The sequence below is a fragment of the Dendropsophus ebraccatus genome, chromosome 2 (genome assembly GCF_027789765.1).
Source record: "Dendropsophus ebraccatus isolate aDenEbr1 chromosome 2, aDenEbr1.pat, whole genome shotgun sequence".
NCBI classification, from domain to species: domain Eukaryota; kingdom Metazoa; phylum Chordata; class Amphibia; order Anura; family Hylidae; genus Dendropsophus; species Dendropsophus ebraccatus.
Genome location: NC_091455.1, coordinates 128,631,572 through 128,654,207, shown reverse-complemented (window position 1 = coordinate 128,654,207; position 22,636 = coordinate 128,631,572). Strand labels below are relative to the sequence as shown.

At 43.6% G+C, this 22,636-nt stretch overlaps 2 protein-coding genes across 3 annotated transcripts in view; one reads left to right on the top strand and one right to left on the bottom strand.

The window, feature by feature from the left end:
* Positions 1–1,099: 1,099 nt before the first annotated feature.
* LOC138783512 (chemokine XC receptor 1-like) lies at positions 1,100–15,839 on the top strand. The gene is made up of 2 exons (XM_069958300.1): positions 1,100–1,174; positions 14,673–15,839. The coding sequence occupies exon 2, from the start codon at positions 14,694–14,696 to the stop codon at positions 15,696–15,698; it is 1,005 nt and encodes a 334-aa protein (XP_069814401.1). The 5' UTR covers positions 1,100–1,174; positions 14,673–14,693; the 3' UTR covers positions 15,699–15,839.
* A 3,517-nt stretch (positions 15,840–19,356) lies between these two features.
* LOC138783515 (carboxymethylenebutenolidase homolog) overlaps positions 19,357–22,636 on the bottom strand; it is a 49,104-nt gene continuing 45,824 nt past the window's right edge. For both annotated transcript variants that reach the window (XM_069958308.1, XM_069958309.1), the window contains exon 6: positions 19,357–20,791. In XM_069958308.1, coding sequence (XP_069814409.1) covers positions 20,609–20,791 — 183 coding nt within the window. In that variant the 3' untranslated portion in view covers positions 19,357–20,608. The remainder of the gene's footprint in view (positions 20,792–22,636) is intronic.

Here is a 22,636-nt window from a genome sequence, read left to right as displayed (position 1 = left end):
AGGGAGTTCAGCCCCTGCTTTCAAGCAAGGAGGTTGTGTTGCTCTGTCCTCTCCCTCAGAAGGGGACAGAAGCGTCTCTACAGCCTTTTCACCATAAGAAGAGTGACTGATTCTGCTGCTGCGTTCCAGTAAACGGCTGTCTGCCTATACAAGTGTCCGGAGTCATCTTCTCTCTTATCTGGGTGTCGTGCGGATATCTCTCTCATCTCTACAAGTACCCACAGCAAGTTTTACTCCCAAGTTTGTCCACCCAGCAACGCTAGTTTCATCTCATACTACTACTCCCAACATCCGGCACGTATCTCTGCAGCCTATGCAGCATCACTCCTGCACTAACTGTCTAAGCCTGCTATATACCCGGTTGCAACCGGAGGAACTCGTTACTACAAGTTACTTTAACTTTAATAAAACCGCTGTTACTGAACCCTGGCATTGGTGTCTACTAACTGGTGCCCTGACTAGGTGCAGCGAAGAATCGCATGCCCATCATCACCCGCAGATTCCACAGACCGGCCCTACAGCTGTGCTGCCCTCAGGCCTATACCGTGACAAGTATAACCCCTGCAGCTGCCCCGGTCATTGCCCACTCATAACATCAGCACTGCGGAAGTGGCCCCCAGGGGCCAGGGCATCGCATATGCATGTATGAGTGAGGGTGCATGAATGTGTGTGTGTGAGGGTGCATGTATGTATGAGTGAGGGTGCATGTATGTATGTATGTATGTATGTGAGTGTGATGGAGGGAGGGTGCATGTATGTATGTGTGTGAGTGATGGTACATGTATGTATGTATGTGTGTGAGTGATGGTGCATGTATGTATGTGTGTGAGTGAGGGTGCATGTATGTATGTAATTGGTTTTTTTTGGGGCGGGGGGGGGGGGGGGGGGGGCAAGATTTCTTCTGTGCCTAGGGCTCCAGAACTCCTTGTCCCGGCCCTGGTTGACAGATTTCCAATAAAGGGAATGTGTCATCTCAAAAAGACTTATTGTTTAAATTGGGTTTTACGGTAAACATATTTTTTAAGAATTTCCCATTTTACTATCTATATTATTAAATAATCCTGAAATCTTGCAGTTTTCATTTTCACTACTAGGTCTAAAACTAAGCTGAGATTTCTTGTTTTGCAGATCACAGATCACCTTCTTAACAACGAAGACAGGAGTGCAGTGAAAGGTAACACTAGTATATAGATAACACAGGTACACAATAGCTGTTGCTCACAGTTGTTTGAAAGACAAAACGACTCAACAATCAGCCAACATGAACGATGTCGGCTGACCGTTGCCTTCTATTCCACAGGACGATTATCGGCCATAATGGCTGATTGTCCGAATACAGCCGATAATCGTTCCGTGGAATAGGGCCTTATGTCCACAAGAATTGCTGTAAAGCATGTCGCTAAATGCTGTTAAAAACATCTTAGGCAAGATGCCAGCCCCCATAATAATGTACTACAAATAGAGATGAGTAAATGAGTCAATCATTTGGGTTCATACAAACCCTAACTTTCAGCAAGTTAGCCCATCTGTAATAAAATTTAAAAATGAAAACAGGAAAAAGAAGATGTTCCCGTATCAGTAAAAACAAATCTAGGTGATAAATTCTCTTTAAAAATTACTTCTCTATACTTTGAAGTTTGAAGAAGCAACAGTACAAAAATTCTTGTTTAGTGTTTCCTTAAAAATTTTGATTCCTCAATTTATTGCCTCTTTCATGTTGGTTCTCCTTTCACAGAGCATTTCACATGCAAATGTTTTGAGTCTATTCTATCTATGATTATAAAATCAAAATCCCAATCGTTCCTTAGGTAACTATAAATGTTTGCATCATATGTCATGCAGCCAAAGTTGTGCCTTCACTTTTGTTTTGTTTGCTGTGATTATTTTTTTTAAAAAGGTTTTATTTATTGCTTTTAAGATTTAACAGTAAAAGGCATAAACTAATAGCAACAGAGACAAAACATCCATACTAGTGAGCAAAAGGGTACATTGTTTGCTGTGATTATTAGTATTATCTTCAAATTTAGAGTACTGTAAAGTACAGTGGTGCCAGTGGCGTAACTACCAGGGTCGCAGCGGTCGCCGCTGCGACCCGGCCCGCCACAAGGGGGGGCCCGCGGGGCCCCTGAGGCCCCCCCTCATCAATCCCTCTTGTGACCGCAAGCAACATTGTGTTGCTTGCGGTCACAAGAGGCCGCCTCCGTCTGCCCCGCATCATGCGCTGCTGCCGGGGTGTCGCGTCCTATCCCCGGCAGCGTGCGCATCATAGAGTTCCCTGTGTGCCTGTTACCTCCGGCACAGGGAGCGCACATTAGAGACGCTCCCTGTGCTGGAGGTCTCAGCACAGGGAACTCTATGATGCGCACGCTGCCGGGGATAGGACGCGACACCCCCGGCAGCAGCGCATGATGCGGGGGCAGACAGAGGCTGAAGAAGAAGATCGCCGGGGGAGCGCATTGTTAGGTGAGTTGTGTGTGTTTTTTTTATTTGTTTTCATAAAGGAAATAGGGGGCTATCTATAGGAGGGAGGGGGAGAGGGGGACATTTATAAAGGGGGGGGGGAGGAGGCCATCTATAAAGGGGGGCAAGAGAGGGGACCATCTATAAGGGGGGGGAGGGGGCCATCTAAAGGGGGCAGGGGACCATCTATAAGGGGGGGAGAGGGGACCATCTATAAGGGGGGGGAAGAGGGGGATCATCTATAAGGGGGGGGAGAGGGGACCATCTATAAGGGGGGGAGAGGGGGACCATCTATAAGGAGGGGGGAGAGTGGGCCATCTATAAAGAGGGGGCCATCTATAAGGGGGGAAGGGCCATCTATAGCAGAGGGGGGCATCTATAAGGGGGGGGGAAGGGGCCATCTATAGGAGAGGGGGCTATCTATAGGGGGGCAATATATATAAGGGGGGGAAGGGGCCATCTATAAGGGAGGCATATATAAGGGGGGGGAAGGGGCCATCTATAAGGGGGGCATCTATAAGGGGGAGAGGGGGCAATCTATAAGGGGGGCAACATAGGGGGAGAGGGGGCCATCTATAAGGGGGTATACACAGAGGGGGCATCTATAAGGAGGCTACATAGTAGGAGGCATATACTATAAGGGGGGATACACAGAGGAGGGCCATCTATAAGGAGGCTACATATAGGGCATAAACTATAAGGGGGTCACATAGAGTCAGCCTAACCACTAAATGAGGGCATAAAGGGGCCAATAAAAATGTGCAGTTTGTAGAGAGATGAGGATGGTGTCAGTGTGAGGAGCCTAATATGTCTGTCTGGCAGATTCTGTGGATTCGTGGCTCGGAGAAGTTCATGATGGCCCAGGACGGATGGAGAAGAAGATGAAAAGGGAAGAACTCCGATCAGAGAAGACGTCCCCTGTAAGTCACCGGATATAACTGCACTGTAATGTATATGGTGTATAGAGCCTGTGTGGAGCTGCGTCCACCTCTATATGACTGGATGCGGTGATACGTGTACAGTGAATGTTATTCAGTAGCAGCGGTGGTGTTAGTAGGTGGTGGTAATAGTCAGTAGCAGAGGTGGTGTTAGTCAGTATGTGGTGGTGTTAGTAGCAGCGTTGGTGTTAGTCAGTATGTGGCGGTGTTAGTCAGTAGCAGCGGTGGTGTTAGTCTGTATGTGGTGGAATTATTTGTTACTTGTTATCTGGTACTGTGTTTTATTGGTCTTAGTATACAGGATTTGGTCAGTAACAATATGACAGTAATATGTATGGTGATAATATTTCTCTTCCTATCTTCCTTATATGCTGGTGTTATTGGTAATATCTGTCTCGGTGTATATATATATATATATATATATATATACACCAATAGCATCACTTGGTCGAGGAAGGGGGGGGGGCCCAAGTTGACCTTTCGCAGCAGGGCCCAGGAGTCATTAGCTACGCCCCTGAGTGGTGCCTTGGATTATGAGTAGAGATGAGCGAGCATGCTCGTCTGAGCTTGGTATTCGTTCGAGTATTAGGGTACTCGATGGTGCTTGTTGCTCGGATAAGCATCTCTTCCTGCCTGTTTGGTGGCTTTTTTTAGCCAATCATCATGCAGGAGAGTCTTTAGGAGCTCGTAGCATCATGTGGGAACCCTACATGTTGATAGCAGCGATTGGCTGGCCAAATCAGATGACCTGGGCATATAAGAATCAGGTGAGATTAGGGAGAGAGCTGCTGTCTGTCAGGGAGAGTGTTAGGCTTAAATCCGACACGAAGAACCTTCTAAGGGCTTAAAAATTTTAAAACAGTAAAACAGTCCTTCAAAGGGCTTAAAAACTTTAAAACATTTTTTTTTTTTTTTTTGCTACTTTTGGCTGCTGGCTTGGACTTGTAGTGCAGCTGTCAGTAATTTCTCCTGTTGCTGACATTCTCTTGGCTGGCTGGGATCTGTAGTTCAGCTATACATATTCTCACTGGCTGTGTCCTGTGCACGTGGTGCCTTAAAAAAAAGCACCAGCTACACACGTGTGCCTTCCCCATCTTGGTCTAGGTCAGCAAAATTGTATTGAGGGCCACCACCCAGCTGTTGCCCATAATTTGGAGCACCTGAGCATTTTAGTACTCGCTCATCTCTAATTACGAGCATAATTCGTTCCGGGACCATCCACTCTTCAAGCAAAGCGAATTTTTCCATAGGAAATCCCATAAGAAATCACTAAAATGCAGACAGTTGATTCAGCATCCCAAAAATAATGTTTTTTTAATTCTGAATAACATGTAGAACAGATGAAACAAACAATGAGAAATAGCTTAATATGTCATATTGTAAGTTACTGTACAGTATAGCAAGCAGCATGTGGAGTATAATGTATATTAAGTGCATAAATCAGAAAAAACAGCTGCAGTTTGTAGATACAGGATGGAGCGGCAGATTCACATAATGCAGTACTGTAGTACAACAGGCTAGAAAAGAGAAGCAGGGCTGCTGTCAGAGGTCTGTGTAGTCACATGACAGAAATGGGAAAGGGTGTGTGTTCAGCATGGACCAATCAGGAAGTGAGAATAACAGACCTGTGCAGGAGGACAATGACAGAGACTTTTCTATACAGCTGTGTGAATGGTGAGTGTAAGTGCAGGCACATTATAGCAGCAAAGTGAATGGCTGAGTGTGAGTGCAGGCACATTATAGCAGGAATGGAGAGGATGGGAAACACAAGGGCTGACAGAGACTGCAGAGAGCATGAAGGAATGAGCAGGACAGATGTGGACACAGTATAGCAGCAATCTCTGTCCGGGAAAGAGGGGTTACAGCTATGATGAGATTACCTCCACAGTCCCATCCCCTGATGCAAGCCCCAGCTTGAAGTGGATCTGCTATGATTTGGAAGGTGAGGGAGACTTCCTGGGTCAGAGTACAGTGCTGTAGACCCCGCTATGCAGACCATGCCCCTCCGTCACTCCCCCTTCCACCTAGTACAGGAAGCTCTAAAACCAAAGCAAAGCTCTTAAACCAAGTTACAATTTTGAAAAAAATGTGAGCTCTTCTTGCAAAATGCTAATTGAAGTTACTCTTAAATCAAGGTACCACTGTACTTATTTAAGGGTATATTTTTCTCTTTATGTCCCTTAAATAAACTTATCTCACCTTTAAAAGTACAATGATAATTAACGTGTGATATTAAGACTGTTAGAATTCGTTCCCTGTGTGTGAATTCGGCTGGAAGAACCAGCCGGCGCCCCATTACTCTGACCTGATTTACACACTTCTATCTGTGCTGCCAGGGAGCCGACACCCGGCTTCATGTTTCTCCTGATTCCTCTCTGGTGCTTGTGGGGTTAAGCCTTCAGGTGTTGCATTGCTCCTGGGTCTTCCTCCATTCAGAGCACAGGGAGGGCTCCCTGGCTACTATTGGTCTGCATCACTGCTGTCAGACTCCTTGCTCCTATCAGGAGCTGGGGCGGAAGTTCTGGCAGCATTTAGTCTGGCCAGTTCCATCAGTAGTTGCCAGTGTATGTTTGTTCTCCAGATACACCAGCGTTAGATTGTGTTACTTGTGACTTGGACTTGGACTCGGACTTAGACTTTGCCTCTGCCTTATCCTTTTGTACTGCAATACCTCCTGTGCTCGACCTTGGACTGGACTCTGTTAACCCATTGCTTGCCGATTTGGATTTTTACGTTACCTCCTGTTGCCGTCTCGGACTGCCTGACCTGTTTTGTATTTACCTGTCTGTGTGTACTGTCTACCTCCCCGTATCCCTAGTTAGGCTAGGGACTTTCGCCCAGTTGCAGCCCTAGGGTTTAGCCTAGGGGGGCAAGCAGGTAGGGACATTACAGCACACAGTCAGGGACAGGTATAGACTTCTTATACAAAGAAATATACAGCATGTAATTCATTTACTCAAAACTAATGATTTGTTACAAAGTTGCTTGGGTTATTTTCTAGTTTCCGTTTCTCCTATTACTTTGTCACTGATTCTTCTACTTAGGCGTAATGTGTACTATTGTAGTGATACTTACCGCCGGCAGAGTCATTCTGGTTCCTGCTCCTGTTGGTGTTGCTTCTTTGCTGCTCTTTTTGTAGATCCTGGGTTCTCTGCCATCTGTGGTTCTCTTAGCCTATGCTACTTTCTTTTGCTTACCAAGGATTTAAAGGGGCAGCATGTCTCCTCCTATTTCTGCCTCCACCAATCCTGTTCCACTTGCACCCATTTAAAGTCACTCTGCCTGTTTCTCCTTGCTTAAACATTGTTGGATCCTTGTGTTTCTAGCAAAGGTGTGTTCCCTGTGTGCACCATCTACCTTTTTGAAACTCCATGCAAGGATTTGGAAATGATTATTAAACATTTTGGGGGACATTTATCAAGACTAGCATAGGAGTACACCAGTCTTAAATAAATCCCACCCTCTGTGTTTTCAGAGGGTGGAACACACCTCTTAGTAAATCCACCTGGTGCCGATGTGGCGAAGCAGTCAGGTTGCTTTTGGCCGGGGTGGCTTTGGCGGTGTTGTGGCTGCTAGGTGGTTGTAGAGTCTCTTGGGCCCTTGTCTATGTAGCCTGGAGTGGCGTTGGTACCCACCCCTAGTCAGACAGGCACTGCTTCCACAGGTTTGGATAACCCAAGTGTAACCTGGTGTGTAGGTGCAAAATGTCAGAGGCAGACAGAGACAAGCTCAATAACCAGCAAGGAGTACACAGACTGGGGTTGTTATATAGGAGGCCATGGTTCTGGTTTAAAACATAATTGGACCCAGGGCAGTTTCTAGGTAATTTGAACTACAGGGCGAATCTTGCTGAAAGCAAACCCCCCCCCAAAGTGATATGTGGAGGGGGGGGCGGGTGTTACTAGGGGGAAGCAGTGTGTGTATCATGGCATACAGCAGTGTTATTCAACCCTTTTCTACGTGGGGCAAAAAAAAGTCATATAGTGACTCACAGGTGACGTCTTCTTTGTTCCCTTTTCCTCCCCTTCTGGCCCAGACCACCATGATGATCTCTTGTGAACCTGCCAGACAAACATTTTTAGGCTCCGCACTTTTACAATTTCCACTTTTTTGTGTCATGTGCAGTAAAGTAAGTAGGTATGTGGGTTGCCCCCTGTATGTAGCATCCCCTGCTGTGCCCCCATATAGTAATAATGCCACCTGTGCTGTCCCCATAGTAATAATTCGTCGTGCTGCATCCAAATTAGTAATAATCCCCCTGTGCTGTCCTCATATTAATAATCCGCCCCAATGCTGTCCCCATATTAATAATCCCCCCAATGCTGTCCTCATATTAATAATCCCCCCCAATGCTGTCCCCATATTAATAATCCCCCAATGTGTCCTCATATTAATAATCCCCCCCAATGTTGTCCTCATATTAATAATCCCCCCCAATGTTGTCCTCATATTAATTATCCCCCCCAATGCTGTCCTCATATTAATAATCCCCCCCAATGCTGTCCTTATATTAATAATCCCCCCCAATGCTGTTCCCATATTAATAATCCCCCCCATGCTGTCCTCATATTAATAATCCCCCCCCTGTGCTCTGCCCCCCATAGTAAAAAATCCCTCCCATGCTGTCCTCATATAAATAATCTCCCCCTGTGCTCTGCACCCCACCCCCCCAAAACACACACACACACAAAAAAAACAACATTATACTCACCTCAATAGATAGAGCGGGACCCTGTCTGTTCTTCTCCTCCGGCCTGCGGGGAGCAAGCAGGCCGCCGCCGCCCCTGCACACATCTTCTCCCTCCAGCACAGTCAGATGACGTCATATGCTGGAGGGAGACGATGTGTGAGGGGGCGGCAGCAGCCAGCCTGGTAATTAGCGCTCGGCTCGGTCAAGTGCCGTCCGGGGGGCGGAGCTGCGGTCCGGCGGGCTGTCCAGTGGTCTGAGCAGGTGATGGGGAGGTCAGACCAGGACCCAGAGGAGGGGGCGGCAGCAGCCAGCTGGGTGATGAGCGCTCGGCTCGGCCAAGTGCTGTCCGGGGGGGGCGGAGCTGCAGTCCAGCGGGCGGTACAGGGGTCGGAGCAGGTGATGGGGCGGGCGGGCTGACGGCCGGGAGTACACACCGCTAAGTCAGGTCCTGGGGGTGCCACCAGCGCCCCCAACCTCTCGGTGCCCCTTGCGGTCGCCCGGCCCGCCCGCCCCTAGAAACGGCCATGATTGGACCATCCCCCTGATCTCCAAGCACAGACACCTGACAACAAAACACATCCACTGGCAGGAAGACCTGGCAGTCACAGAAAGAATCAAAACAAAGATTAACCATGACATGGCCAGACAGAACTCAGCAGATGAAGTCGGGTGTGTCCATTAAATCAAGTGAGTAGACAAAATAAACCAGCGTTCACACTAATGCAAAACAAAACACAGAAACAGAACAAATACAAGAAAATCAGCGCCTTCTCGGCCACACAGCATGAGCCGAGGGACACATCAAGCTCTGCAAAGATACCATCCTGACAGCAGATCTGTATCTTGTAGAGAGTATGCCTGGCATGGACAAGGTGATCCTCAGAGGACGTCCTTTCCTCCTGAGGGGTCTGGCACTGCTAGCGGTAGTTACTTACACAAAAAATAGAAAAGCCTTTCAGTCCCTGACAAGGGTCCTGGCTTGAGCGAGGCCCTAGCTTCACTGCAGCAGTAACTACCTCTGTCTGTGTCTCTCTCACTGAACTGACTAGAGAACTTTTCCCACCAGGAACTAACCTCCCTCTTATAGGGGCCAACTAAAGTGTCTTGTGATTGGCGGGGCGGTGTGTAGCAAAGAGAAAAGAAAGAGGATAGGTAGAAAAGTGAGGGAAACCAAGCCTGCATCTGTGATTGGAGGAAAATAAACATGTAACAACATAGTTAACCCAGTGCTTCCTTCAGCTGTGCACACTGTAAGACATACAGAAAACATTGTAGTGACACCTAGTAGAGAAAAACACACAATACACCTATCTTTAATCCCACTGTGGGAACCTGAATGAGTTACTTTGCCCAGGTGCATAAAAGACTTAGTGGCACACCTGTGCTGGGACACTACACAGGCATTGCACAACACTCGGGAGCAGGTGTAGATTTGTGCAATGATTTACACCTTGCCATGCCACAGGAATTTAATACTATCCCTTAACATTTAAAAATGCCATTAATGTAATTTCTGGTTATTTCTATTATTTGCATTAACAGCTTTTAACTGTTATTTGCCTACCTGACCTAATAAAATCCCCCAAAATGTCAATACATGTGGATTAAGTGCAACTTCTCTAAATTAAAGGGATACATACAGAAACTGAGAGACTCTAAAAAGTATTTGAAGAAGTGGGTTATACTGTGGAATTATTAGCTCAACAGGAAGTGCCCTTAAGAACAGGAGACTACCTATGCAAACTAGCTATGCTACCTATTAAAGAAAATGTGTATAGTTTAACTTTTTTGCATTTTTACATTAAATGAAAGCAGTGCTGCCATCAGTGGCTGTGTTGGGAACTGCAAGACTGCTCAAGCCCTAGTCCCAGTACAACTACGTACATACCGCTAGCACTGCTGCAAGCAGCGTTAGCAATACTTAGCTCCTTTTAATGGCTCTTTTAATTTATGTTATTGTTATTAAAATCAACATTAGATTTGGGAATGCCAAGAGGAAAGAACATAAAAAACCTTTTTGGGAGCAGAACCGTTCTTGGCCCGCGAACACACACCTAGTAAGACTTCATACTTACACTTGGTGAGTGGTGATGCCGTACCGTTCCTCAATGTACAATGCTCAAATCGACTCAAGTCAGGTTTGCTTCCATCTCCTGGTGGGTAGGGCAAATTCTATTGGCTAAAGGCATTAAGCGCAAAAAAAGACATAGACATATAAATTTATCTCATAAAATCTCATTGTTGCCTGCATGCCGCAACAGTGGCAATTTCCGTTTTTCTCCCAAAATCAAAAGAAACACATGATGCCGCGTGCGCCATTGTGGTAGACATTAGCAAAATTAGATATATTGCGTACGAATAAAGGAGAACATGTAATGTTCTAAAATGTTCATATATAAAATAGACGTACAATTAAATGCTAATAAATGCTAAGAAAAGGCCACGTTAATTCTAAAATGGATACATTGCAAAAAAAAAGTAATAAGGCAATAAAAGGTCTTTAAATACTGTCAATAAGGTGACCCTGATCAAGGGAGGAGAAACAAGCCACGTGATTCCTATGAAGTTATTGCTTTACCAACTAGAACAACCATCTGTTGCAGATCAGTTAGTGTAATAGCTCTGAAACAAATGCATTAGCGACCACAGGATGGTCAATAGAACGATCATAAGTAACTATCATTGTTACTTGTAATTGGGTGAACGAATTCAGGTTGTTCACCATAGCAGTAGTTAAAGATCGTTTATTGCTAATCGTCTAAAAATTGCTTCATGGAATAGGACCTTCATCCACAGGAGCAGTGTTCACAGATCTGCCAAATTCTCCTACTTTTGCCCAACCTTCCTCTGATGGTAAAGGTATGAATACCGGACTACCACCATAAAGCACAAATATACATTAATTGCTGATCTGACGCGTATCAGGGCTTTCCACCCTTTCCTCAGGGATATAACATACAAAATAAAACATTACATGTTTTAACTAGAGATGAGTGAACCAGGTTCGGGTTCGAGTCCATCTGAACCCGATCGTTCGGCATTTGATTAGTGGTGGCTGATGAACTTGGATAAAGCTCTAAGGTTGTCTGGAAAACATGGATACAGCCAATGACTATATCCATGATTTCCACATAGCCTTAGGGCTTTATCCAACTTCAGCAGTCACCGTTAATCAAATGCTGAAAGTTCGGGTTCGGATGGACTCCAGCATGCTCGAGGTTCGCTCATCTCTAGTTTTAACCCTTTAAGGACAGAACCAGATTTCATTTTTGTGCTTTCGTTTTTTCTTCCTCAGGTTTAAAAGGCCACTGCGCCTGCATATTTTCCCCTTCAGACCCACATGAGCCCTTATTTTTTGCGACACCAATTATACTTTGCAAATACAGACATAATTTTTCTATAAAATATGCTGCAAAACCAGAAAAAAATTATATGTGCAGTAAAATTGGAAAAAAAGTGCAATTCCTTTTATTTCAAGGGGTTTCTTGTTTACGCCATTCGCCCCATGGTAAAAGTTACATGTTATCTATGTTCCTCATGTCAGTACGATTACAACAATATGTAACTTGCAATTGCTGTATTCCCATGCTTATAACTCTTTTATTGGTTGGTCTATAGGGCTGTTTGAGATGTCTTTTTTGGGCCAAAAAACAAAAATGCTAAATTTTGAACTTTGGCGAGTTTTTGCGCTTACGCCGATTTCCGTGCGAGATCAGGAATGTGATAATTTAATAGTTCGGGCGATTACGCACGTGTGTTTTTTTTATTAATTTATTATTTTTTATTTATAAAATGGGAAAAGGGGGGTGATTTAAACTTTTATCAGGGCAGGGGGTTATATAAAAACACTTGTAGACATGTCACTGGAGATGTGTTCGAGGGGGTGTACATCTCACCTAGGCTGCATGCATAGTGTGAGATGGTAAGTCCAGGAGGGATCTCTTGCTCAGCAGTGCTATGCTGCTGAGTTATTATTTATTTTTACCGGGCCTGGATTTACATGGAATGGCAGGTAGGTTTTGGTAGTGGGATCTGCCATTCCCTCCCCCTCGATCCAGTATGGGTTTTGGGATCAGGTGAGCTCTGATCCCAATCAGCCTGAGAAGGCAAAATGTGTGCTCAGTGTGCAGGGGAGTGCTCTCAGCCAGGGGTGAACAGCCTGCATACTGGTTCTCCTGGGAGCAAGGAATACTGCCGCCGCTGGGGCCAATTCATACCCTGCGATACCGCTTATTGAAGCATCAGATAGGTAACCTGCCTGTTAGTAAGCGCCCAGACGGGCAAGACCTTTTTGTTTTGTTGTTAAAAGCACAGTGTTGCTGTATTTATGTTTTCTGGACTGTTTATGCTGCAAATAAACGCCAAGCTGTTACTTTACAAAGCCAAGTCTGCTGTGAACTGTGTCCAAACACACCATCCCCCGGGAAGATCCCTACACACTTTATTTATTTATTTCACATACAGCAATTAGAAGCCCCCTGGGGGACTTCTATATACACAGCACTGATCTCCTATTGAGATCAATGCTGTGTATATAATAGAGCAATGATCCATTAGATCATTGCTCTATTATACTGGTCTGCTACAGACCAGCTACATGGATTGCCGAGTCGGGATCAGCGTCACTCCAACCGTAAGCCCCAGCAGGCTCAGTACAAGTGATCCTCTCTCCGCGATCGCATCAGGGGGGGGGGGCGGCGTAGATACCCCATATAACACCAGGGACAGGGGCCACAGATACTATTCAAAAGCAGCTGTCAGCTTTGACAGCTGCATTCGAATAGTTAATTAGCCGGCCATGGCGATCAGCCGCATCGGCTAATACCCGCGCTCCCTTGCTGCACATAGCAACCGGGGACCGCGGGCTGCAGACAGGCCTTACACGGGAGTCCTATCTGATCACCCTTAATGGTATACCCGTCATGCGTCGTTAAGGGGTTAAACACAACAACTGCAAATATCCCTCCTCTTCATTATTTCACCACCAAAAATTACATCATTATAAAATCTGTGAATCAATAAATTACTAAAAAAAAACTGACATTTTTAATAATAAAATATTTGTAAACCCTCTTTTTATTTATTTACAGTGGTACCTTGGTTTAAGAATAACTTGGATTAAGAGTGCTTTGCAAGAAGAGCTCACAGTTTTTCAAAATTGTAACTTGGTTTAAGAGCATTGCTTTGGTGTAAGAGCTTCCCGTACTGGGTGGGAGGGGGAGTGGGTGATGGGCAAGGTCTGCAGAGCCTCCTCTACAGCACTGTACTTTGACCCAGGAATTATCCCTCACCTTCCAAATCATAGCAGATCCACTTCAGGCTTGGACTTCCATCAGGGGACAGGACTGTGGAGGCAATCTCTTCATAGCTGAAACCCCTTTCTCCCTGCACAGAGAGTGCTGTATTTATGTGCCCACATCTGCGCTGCTCATTCCTTCATGCTCCCTGCAGCCTGCGAGCTCTTGTGTTTTCCATCCTCTCCATTTCTGCTATAATGTGCCTGCACTTACACTCAGCCATTCACACTGCTGCTATAATCTGCCTGCACTTACACTCTGCCATTCACACTGCTGTATAGAAAAGTCTCTGTCACTGTCCTCCTGCACAGCTATGTGATTCTCACTTCCTGATTGATCCATGCTGAACACATCCCTTTCCTATTACTGTCATGTGAACACACAGACCTCTGACAGCGGCCCTGCACGTTTCTTCGATACATATCAGTGTTCATACAAATGTGTACACAGTACTGCCTCCTGAATGTTATCTTCCTCTTTCCCCCGTTTTCCTGGGTTACCACCTTCATTGCTGTTGTTTTTTTTCTTTTATGCTCACATAACATCTTGCAAACCCAGTGCATCAGTAACCCCCCCCCCCCCACAGTCAGTCTAGAGAACGTTAATAGCACAACGTAATGAAACAGCAGAAATGACTGTTGTCCTGTGATTAGCCAGACAAGTAAGGGAAGTCCCTGAGTGAGTACCACTGGCAAACAAACCAGCTCTGCTCACACCGCAGAAATGGAGAGAATAAAACATAACTGTGTTATGGAGGGAACGCTCAGAGGTTCAATAATAACAGCGAGAGCCCAAAAATCACCTTGTCGCTACTTTGAAACTTAGTTAATCTCGTTAATCTAACAAAACCATGCAGTTTTTAATATTTTCTTTTTTTTATAGTTACAGGTACTGTATACATTTCAGGAAGAGAGGGTGCTTGGTGCAGTATGAAATTGCATCCTTCAGCACCAACATAGCTTGCACCTCTCTTTGTATATGTATGTTCCAGGGTCCTAAGCATCATTTGTACAAATTCATTTGGGTGCACATGCAAAGCCATAATACATGTCTCTGGTCATTACCTGTAAATCACATATTTAAAAAAAAAAAAAGATGGAACAAAAACCAAATAGTACGTAAACAAAGTTTTAAAAGAGGAAGTTGTTTGACCTATATTGGAATGCTTGAGTTACCATTTTTTAGCTTTCTTTCTACATCTTTGCTACGGTAAGATTGGATTCAGTATGTTGAAATATCCATTATAATGCTGAAAATTGTAGAAAATGTTTTTCTTTTTTTTACTAGGTCACCAAGAAAAAGAATATAATGGAAGAAACTTCTACTCCTGAAGTAACCTCGCCAGAGTATGATACAGAATACGTCACAGCTTGTAACAAACAGGATGTATATGCATTTGTTGCTTTGTTCACAACCATTTTAAATTCTTTCTTTTTTATATTTGGAATCATTGGAAATTTACTTGTAATATGGATCCTCGTCATGCATGAACACATGGTGTCTCTTACAAATGTTTTCATATTTAATTTATCAATTTCAGACCTTATTTTAACTGCCTGTCTACCATTTTTTGTTGTGTATCACAGACAAGGATGGGTTTTTGGATCTGTGGCTTGCAAAGTGTTCAATGTACTTTTTTCTCTGGGATTCTACAGTGGAATAATTTTTTTAACATGCCTCACTTATTATCGTTATGTGGCTGTAGTGGATCCATTATCAGTTCTGAAAACCAAAAGACACTTAAATGGAATGCTTTTAACTGTGCTTTCATGGGCAGTTAGTATTTTTGCTTGTATTCCTGTTATGATTTTCCAAGTTCACACAACATCGGCTAAATGTGAATATAGCCAAATATACCCAGTGCTGATAAGTCACTATCAACAAAATATTTCATTTTTTATTGCCTTTTGTGTCATTGTATACTGTTATTTCAGAATTATCAGGACATTGAACAGTTCTCGATCACAAATTAATCATAAACCAGTTAAACTAATTCTTGTTATTGTTGCACTATATTTGGTCAGCTGGGCACCTTACAATATTGTAATATTATTACAGTCATTTCAACATCAACAATCTTTTACGAGTTGTGGACTGACAAAAAACCTTGAATATGCAAAATATATTACTGAGAAAATAGCATTTTCTCATTGTTGCCTCAATCCCATTTTGTATGCATTTATTGGAATCAAATTCAGAAGACATTTAAAGAACATTCTAAAATGTAACCAGCACAGCAAACGTAAACAGCAGAATGGGACTAGAAGTATTTCACAAGATCAATATTATAATGAGGTGGGCTCAGTTTTCTAATGGAAATTATGCTATGCAACCTGAAACAAACTGCATTTTTTTTTTACTTTGAGTATTACTTGGAAAGCTGATGCAAAAATACATCATTTGTCCAAAACATTTAACACATAAAATTATATAGTTTTATATTTTATTAGCTGTAATAGATCAATTTATAATATGTGCTTTTAAAGTAAACCTTTAATAGTATTTTTTGGTTTCTTACCTTTGTTATGTAACTTATTCTCAATCTCTTTAACATTATATATATATATATATTATATATAAACTTTCTTCTGATTATGTATTTTGTGGCGGTATAACTATATATATATATATATATATATATATATATATATATATATATATATATTTATAATCCAAGCCCTCGACTTGTACCATACAATGTATAGAAGTTAGTTTTCTGTTTGTATTTTGTTTAAACATTATTTACTAGAATCAAGACAACCATAACATTCAATTTTGAGGCACTGTGTCAATTTACTAGTCTAATAAAGATTACTTGTGTATAAAACATGTAAATATGTTATAGATATACTTAAGGGAAACTTTGATGTATGTAAAATCATTAAAAAAAACGTATATCAAATTATTGGTCTCATCAATCTAATTAACGCAGACAATACGCATGTAAATATACTTTAGACTTCAGTATAACACACAAAATTTATTTGAAGTAAATTAAATATGACTAAGTCTTGTGGCTAGATAAATACTAGATAAATGTAGTCCCATGTATAAGTATGTTACAGAAAATACATTAGTGTTATGTATTTTATTTCATTTTATTCTATAGAGATTAGGTTATACACATCACTGGTAAAACTTATCTAAGGGTACTAATTATAGGAACAAAGATTGTGTATTCTTTACACATGCTCGGGACTGGGACTGCCATAAACAACATACAAGGCGGTATACAAAACCATACATTTACATCCTAATGTGAATAATGCTTTAATACTGCCAATATAAATAATCCAAATATATATTGCATGAATGAATAATGCTTTTAAAAAGACTGCATGATCTCCTTCTGTTAGTTCCAAAGTAGGACATTCTTATGGTGCATTTACACAGAGAGATTTATCTGACAGATTTATAAAGCCAAAGCCAGGAATGGATTTGAAAAGAGGAGAAATCTCAGTCTTTGCTTTATGACTTATTCCCTGTTTATAGTCTGTTCCTGGCTTTGGCTTCAAAAATCTTTCAGATAAATTTCTCTGTGTAAACACACCATAAGAATCATTCAGGCAGCCCCTCCTGCAGCTTTCCGTACACTGCTATTACACTGTGCGTGTAAAAACAGTGAGTGGGGAAGAAGGAGGAAGTGAGTGCTCTCGCTTCCTTCTCTAGATTGTGCCATATAGTATGGCCTTATGATGCATCCACTTCCACTGGCCTGCCTAAAAATTACCCCACTTGCAGAGGTAATACTATAGCTTTAAAGGGGTAGTGCGGCGGTAAAAAATTATTCACAGAATAACACGCATTACAAAGTTATACAACTTTGTAATGTATGTTATGTCTGTGAATGGCCCCCTTCCCCGTGTCCCACCACCCCCACCCGTGTACCCGGAAGTGTAGTGCATTATACATACCTGATTCGTGCCGACACGCGTCCGCCATCTTGTGCCAAACGTTATCTTCGGCCGGCCCGAACACCTCCAATCTTCCCGAGTGCCGGCCGCGTCATCAGCTGCTCAGCCGCGATTGGCTGAGCATAACTGTGCTCGGCCAATCGCGGCTCAGCGGATTTTGCAGCTCGCCCCTGTGCACATCTCCACCTGTGCCATAGACTACATTCCATGCATAGGCCGATTCCACTGTCCGTCTGAAGAATGAACCTGTTCATTCTTTGGGCGGACGGCAGAATCTACCTGTGCATAGAATGTAGTCTATGGCACAGGTGGAGATGCGAGCAGGGCAAGCTGTGGAATCCGCGGCAGGTAATCCGTCCGGATTCCTCAGTATGAACCCACACCAGTGGCGTAGCGACCGCGGTCGCAGGGGTCGCCGCCGCGACCGGGCCGCTACCAAGGGGGGGCCCGCGAGGCCCCCCCTTACCACTGCACTGCCCGCCTTCCACTCCCTCTTGTGACCGCAAGCAATGTTTTGCTTGCGATCACAAGAGGCAGGGGCCCCCGGCTGTCTTGCGGCCCCCAGGGAGCTCTGTGTGCGGCGGGGGGGGGGGAAGTACTTCCAGCGCAGGGAGCATCGCGTTAAGAAAAAAACAGGTCCCGCGAAGCTCCGCCCCCTCCACGCTAAGCCCCACCTCCCGCCGGGGGAAGCCCGCCAGCGCGTGTGACCTGGGGGCTACAGAAATCATGCAGGTGAGTATAGATTTTTTTGTTTTTAAGGGGATGATGGGGGTGTAGTGGTATGATGATGGAACAAGAGGATAGTGAGGGGTGTAGTGGTATGATGATGGAACAAGAGGATGATGGGGGTGTAGTGGTATGATGATGATGGAACAAGAGGATGATGGGGGTGTAGTGGTATGATGATGATGGAACAAGAGGATGATGGGGGCGTAGTGGTATGATGATGATGGAACAAGAGGATGATGAGGGGTGTAGTGGTATGATGATGATGGAACAAGAGGATGATGAGGGGCGTAGTGGTATGATGATGATGGAACAAGAGAATGATGGGGGTGTAGTGGTATGATGATGATGGAACAAGAGGATGATGGGTGTAGTGGTATGATGGAACAAGAAGATGATGAGGGGTGTAGTGGTATGATGATGGAACAAGAAGATGATGAGGATGTAGTGGTATGATGATGATGATGATGGAACAAGAGGATGATGGGGGGTGTAGTGGCATGATGATGGAACAAGAGGATGATGAGGGGTGTAGTGGTATGATGATGAAGGAACAAGAGGATGATGAGGATGTAGTGGTATGATGATGATGGAACAAGAGGATGATGGGGGGTGTAGTGGTATGATGATGAAGGAACAAGAGGATTATGAAGGAACAAGAGGATGATGAGGGGTGTAGTGGTATGATGATGGAACAAGAAGATGATGAGGATGTAGTGGTATGATGATGATGATGATGGAACAAGAGGATGATGGGGGGTGTAGTGGTATGATGATGAAACAAGAGGATGATGAGGGGTGTAGTGGTATGATGATGAAGGAACAAGAGGATGATGAGGATGTAGTGGTATGATGATGATGGAACAAGAGGATGATGAGGATGTAGTGGTATGATGATGATGGAACAAGAGGATGATGAGGGGTGAAGTGGTATGATGATGGAGGGGCAGGAGGATGAAAGGGGTAGTAGTATGATGATGGAGGGGCAGGAGGAGGGGACAACATGGGGGGCATCTGTAAGGGGGATAAAATGGGGGGCATCCCCATGGGACGTCCCCTGTGAGTCACCTGATATATTTGCACTGTAATGTATATGGTGTATAGAGCCTGTGTAGAGCTGGGGCCACCTCTATATGACTGGATGAGGTGATATTGGTCTATGTACAGAGGATTTTATTCAGTAGCAGCGGTTGTGTTAGTCAGTATGTGGTAAGGGGGGGGGCCAAGTTGACCTCTTGCACCAGGGCCCTAGAGACATTAGCTACGCCCCTGACCCACGCGTACTCTAAAAATCTGCCTAAGGTCCTTTACAGATGAAACAGACATGACAGTTTATTGTAAAAATTTACTTAAAAGTGTGAGTACAATGTAAAGGGAACATGTCAAGTCAGTTTGCCACCCGAACAGGCACATTGGTCCAGATTTATCAATTTTCTTGAAAATGCAAAGATGGTTCTACTGTCTAAGGCTTTATGCAACATTCAGGATTTTTTTCAACTCCGTAGTCTGTAGAGCATCTGTATTTCTGTAAATCCTCTTTTTTTTTCTCAACATGTCAATTGTAACTCATACGTATTTTTTTTACGGAAATATGGCTGCCAAACAGGTTATAATCCGTAAAAAATAGTGGATCCCATTAATTTCCATGATAGGATCCGTAAAAAAAAATCTAGGTCCGCACTAGGACATGTCCTTTTTTTTTACATTGGTTTGTGTCCTGTGTAATCTAATGATGGTGTGAATAGCCCAATAGACAACAATGTGCACTAATTCAAATACGGAAATATGGATGCGTAGATTACGGGACATGTGAATAAGGCCTAAGGGTAAGTTCACACAAGCAAAAAGAAGCACCCATGTGAAGCACCATGACGAAACTTTCACTGATCTGTGGGCAGTACAGCTCCCAACCCTGAAGCTCCCACTAACTTCAATGAGAGCTTTGGCTCAGAGCCATTCTGAAAAGAAGTTTTGTCACGCACTTCAATTGATTTCAAATAGAAGCAGAGATTTGAACAGTGAGACTGCACTCACTGACATTGAAAGCTTTGCATTAGCCTACGAGCTTGATTGATTGGTTATTAAAGCTAGTATACTTATATACTTGAAATAATTGATCCAAGGCTAGGTTCAAACTTCGGGTATGTGCACACTATGGAATCTAGATGGAAAATCCGTTGCGGATTCCGCAGCTCACACCCGCTCGTGGACTCGATTCCGCTGTCCGTCCAAAGAATGAACTCCGCGAGCCGCGGAGTCCGCAACAAATTTTCCACCAGGATTTCATAGTGCGCACATACCCTTTCACTAAAGCCTCCATCCGAGGGTCCATTCAGTTCCAGAGACACTAACTGGTGCAGAAGGATACCTGAGATCTCACTGACTTCAATGAGGTCTGTCAGTTGTCTGGTAACTAGAACTTCAACAGAGGTCCCCAAAACTGAGCCCCAGCGCAAGTGTGAACCTAACCTTGTACTGTTCATGAAATTGTTAGGAAAGTATACTTACTGCTTATACAAAAATTGGAATTTTGCTTATAATCATTACAAAAACAATCTATTTTTAAATTGTGAACATCCAGAATCAGTTGATGAATTTTTTAAGCCAATCAATCATGTCTTTTCTTGCTTCTTCAATGTAAGGTTTATCTTCAGGATTAATATCTTCATTTTTTCTATGTGCAAATCCATGGGTCTGGTTTGAAAACACTTTCACTTTGAATTCAACTGTTGCATGTTCTTTAAGTTTTTCCTCCAATGATGTTACCTAAAAATAAACAAAGCCAACAAAAAGATAAAATATGAATGGAAAAAGTATAAGAATATAATCAGGGTCAAGAGAGTCAAAAGTCTCAGGATATCCATGGGTGGGGCGGTCGACTTTTAGGTTGTCCGACTTTTAGGTAGGTCCATCCGAACCCGAACATTCGACATTTGATTAGCGGTGGCTGCTGAAGTTGGATAAAGCCCTAAGGCTATGTGAAAAACATGGATATAGTCATTGGCTGTATCCATGTTTTCCAGACAACCTTAGAGCTTTATCCAACTTCAGCAGCCCCCGCTAATCAAATACTGAACGTTCGGATGGACTAGAACCCGAACACGGTTCGCTCATCTCTAGTAGTGTCTGAAACATAGCTGCTGTCTTGAATTAATCCTTTAAGGCCTTCAGGGTCATTGATGCACAGATGTCCAGGTCACAATGAAGCAGCGCTCTCCTCCTCGCTTTCTAAGAGCCACAGCGATTTTATTTTTCCACCTACAAGGCTGGTTGGGGTGTCATTTTTTGTGGCATGATCTCTTGTTTTTATTGGTATTATAGTGGTGTACAAGAATAAGTTTGATTGCTTTTGGTAATTTCTTTCTGAATATAATAAAAAAAAATAAATCAGCAATCTGGGTGTTTTTTTCCTCTTTTTGTTTCTGCTGTTCACTGTTACATATTTTTATTTTTATATGGGAAAGAAGATTATTGAAACTTTTATTGGGGGTTTTATTTTTTATATTTTTTAAAACTTTTCTTTTTGCACTTTTTTTTTCAACAGTTACATTGGATTGCATATGCAGATTAATGCTATGCAATAGCATAGCATTGATCAGTACTATAGGCAATCTTCTGGCCTGAGGGCAGACTCTACATAAGATTGTCAATCCAACAAGACAGAGGAAAGGGGAACTCCTCCGTTTGTCAGGGAAAGTGATTGGGACCCCCACAGCTTCAGTCGGTGACTTACTTAAATGCTGCCATCGCTATGCATCGAGGCGTTTAAGGGATTAATGACAGGCAGCTGCATGACCGAGGCTGCCTGTCATTACCTCCAGTGCCGACGACACTGCTGTTTGCTAGACTGCTCACAATGGAACCAGCCAGCACACATTAAAAGCCCCTTCACTTCAGGAACATATATATATATGTTCCTACTGAACGGGGCATGTGCAGTAGGAACATATATATACCAATTTTGGATGTGAAGGGGTCAAAGACCAGGCCACTTTTGTTTTTCCTCTTTATGTTTAACCGCTTCCAGCATGAGGGTGTAACTGTACGTCCTCATGCGGATGGGGGCGTTCAGAGAGGGGTTGCGTGGCGACCCCGCTCTGAACTGCCGCGGTCCCGGATGCTATCTGCAGCCCGTGCTCGCGGCAATTAGTGGGCACGGTCCGAACACCGTGCCCGCTAATAAGCCTTTTAAATGCAGCTGTCAAAGTTGATACCTGCATTTAAAAGTCTTCTTTTCCCCTTTCCTGGTCCCTGCATCTGGTCCCGGCCTGGGTCTGCGCCGTAAATGGCGCTGATCCCGGTTCGGCATTCTATTGTTTTCAGCTGCATATATCTATACTGCATAGATCTCAATGAGAGATCAGAGCAGTTATACTAGAAGTCCCCCAGTGCAAAAAAATTCCAAAGTGCAAAATTGCGCATTTTTGGTCGCCTCAGATCCAGAAAAATTGTTATAAAAAGCGATCAAAAAGTCGCATATGCGCAATCAAGATACAGATTGAAAGTACAAGTCATGGCGCAATAAATGACACCTCACACAGCCCCATAGACCAAAAGATAAAAGCGTATAAGCATGGTAATAGATGGTGGCAACAACGGCCATACTTTTAC

Bases quoted from the DNA above. Each gene is read 5' to 3' on its own strand.
- LOC138783512 (XM_069958300.1), top strand. From the start codon at position 14,694: ATGGAAGAAACTTCTACTCCTGAAGTAACCTCGCCAGAGTATGATACA.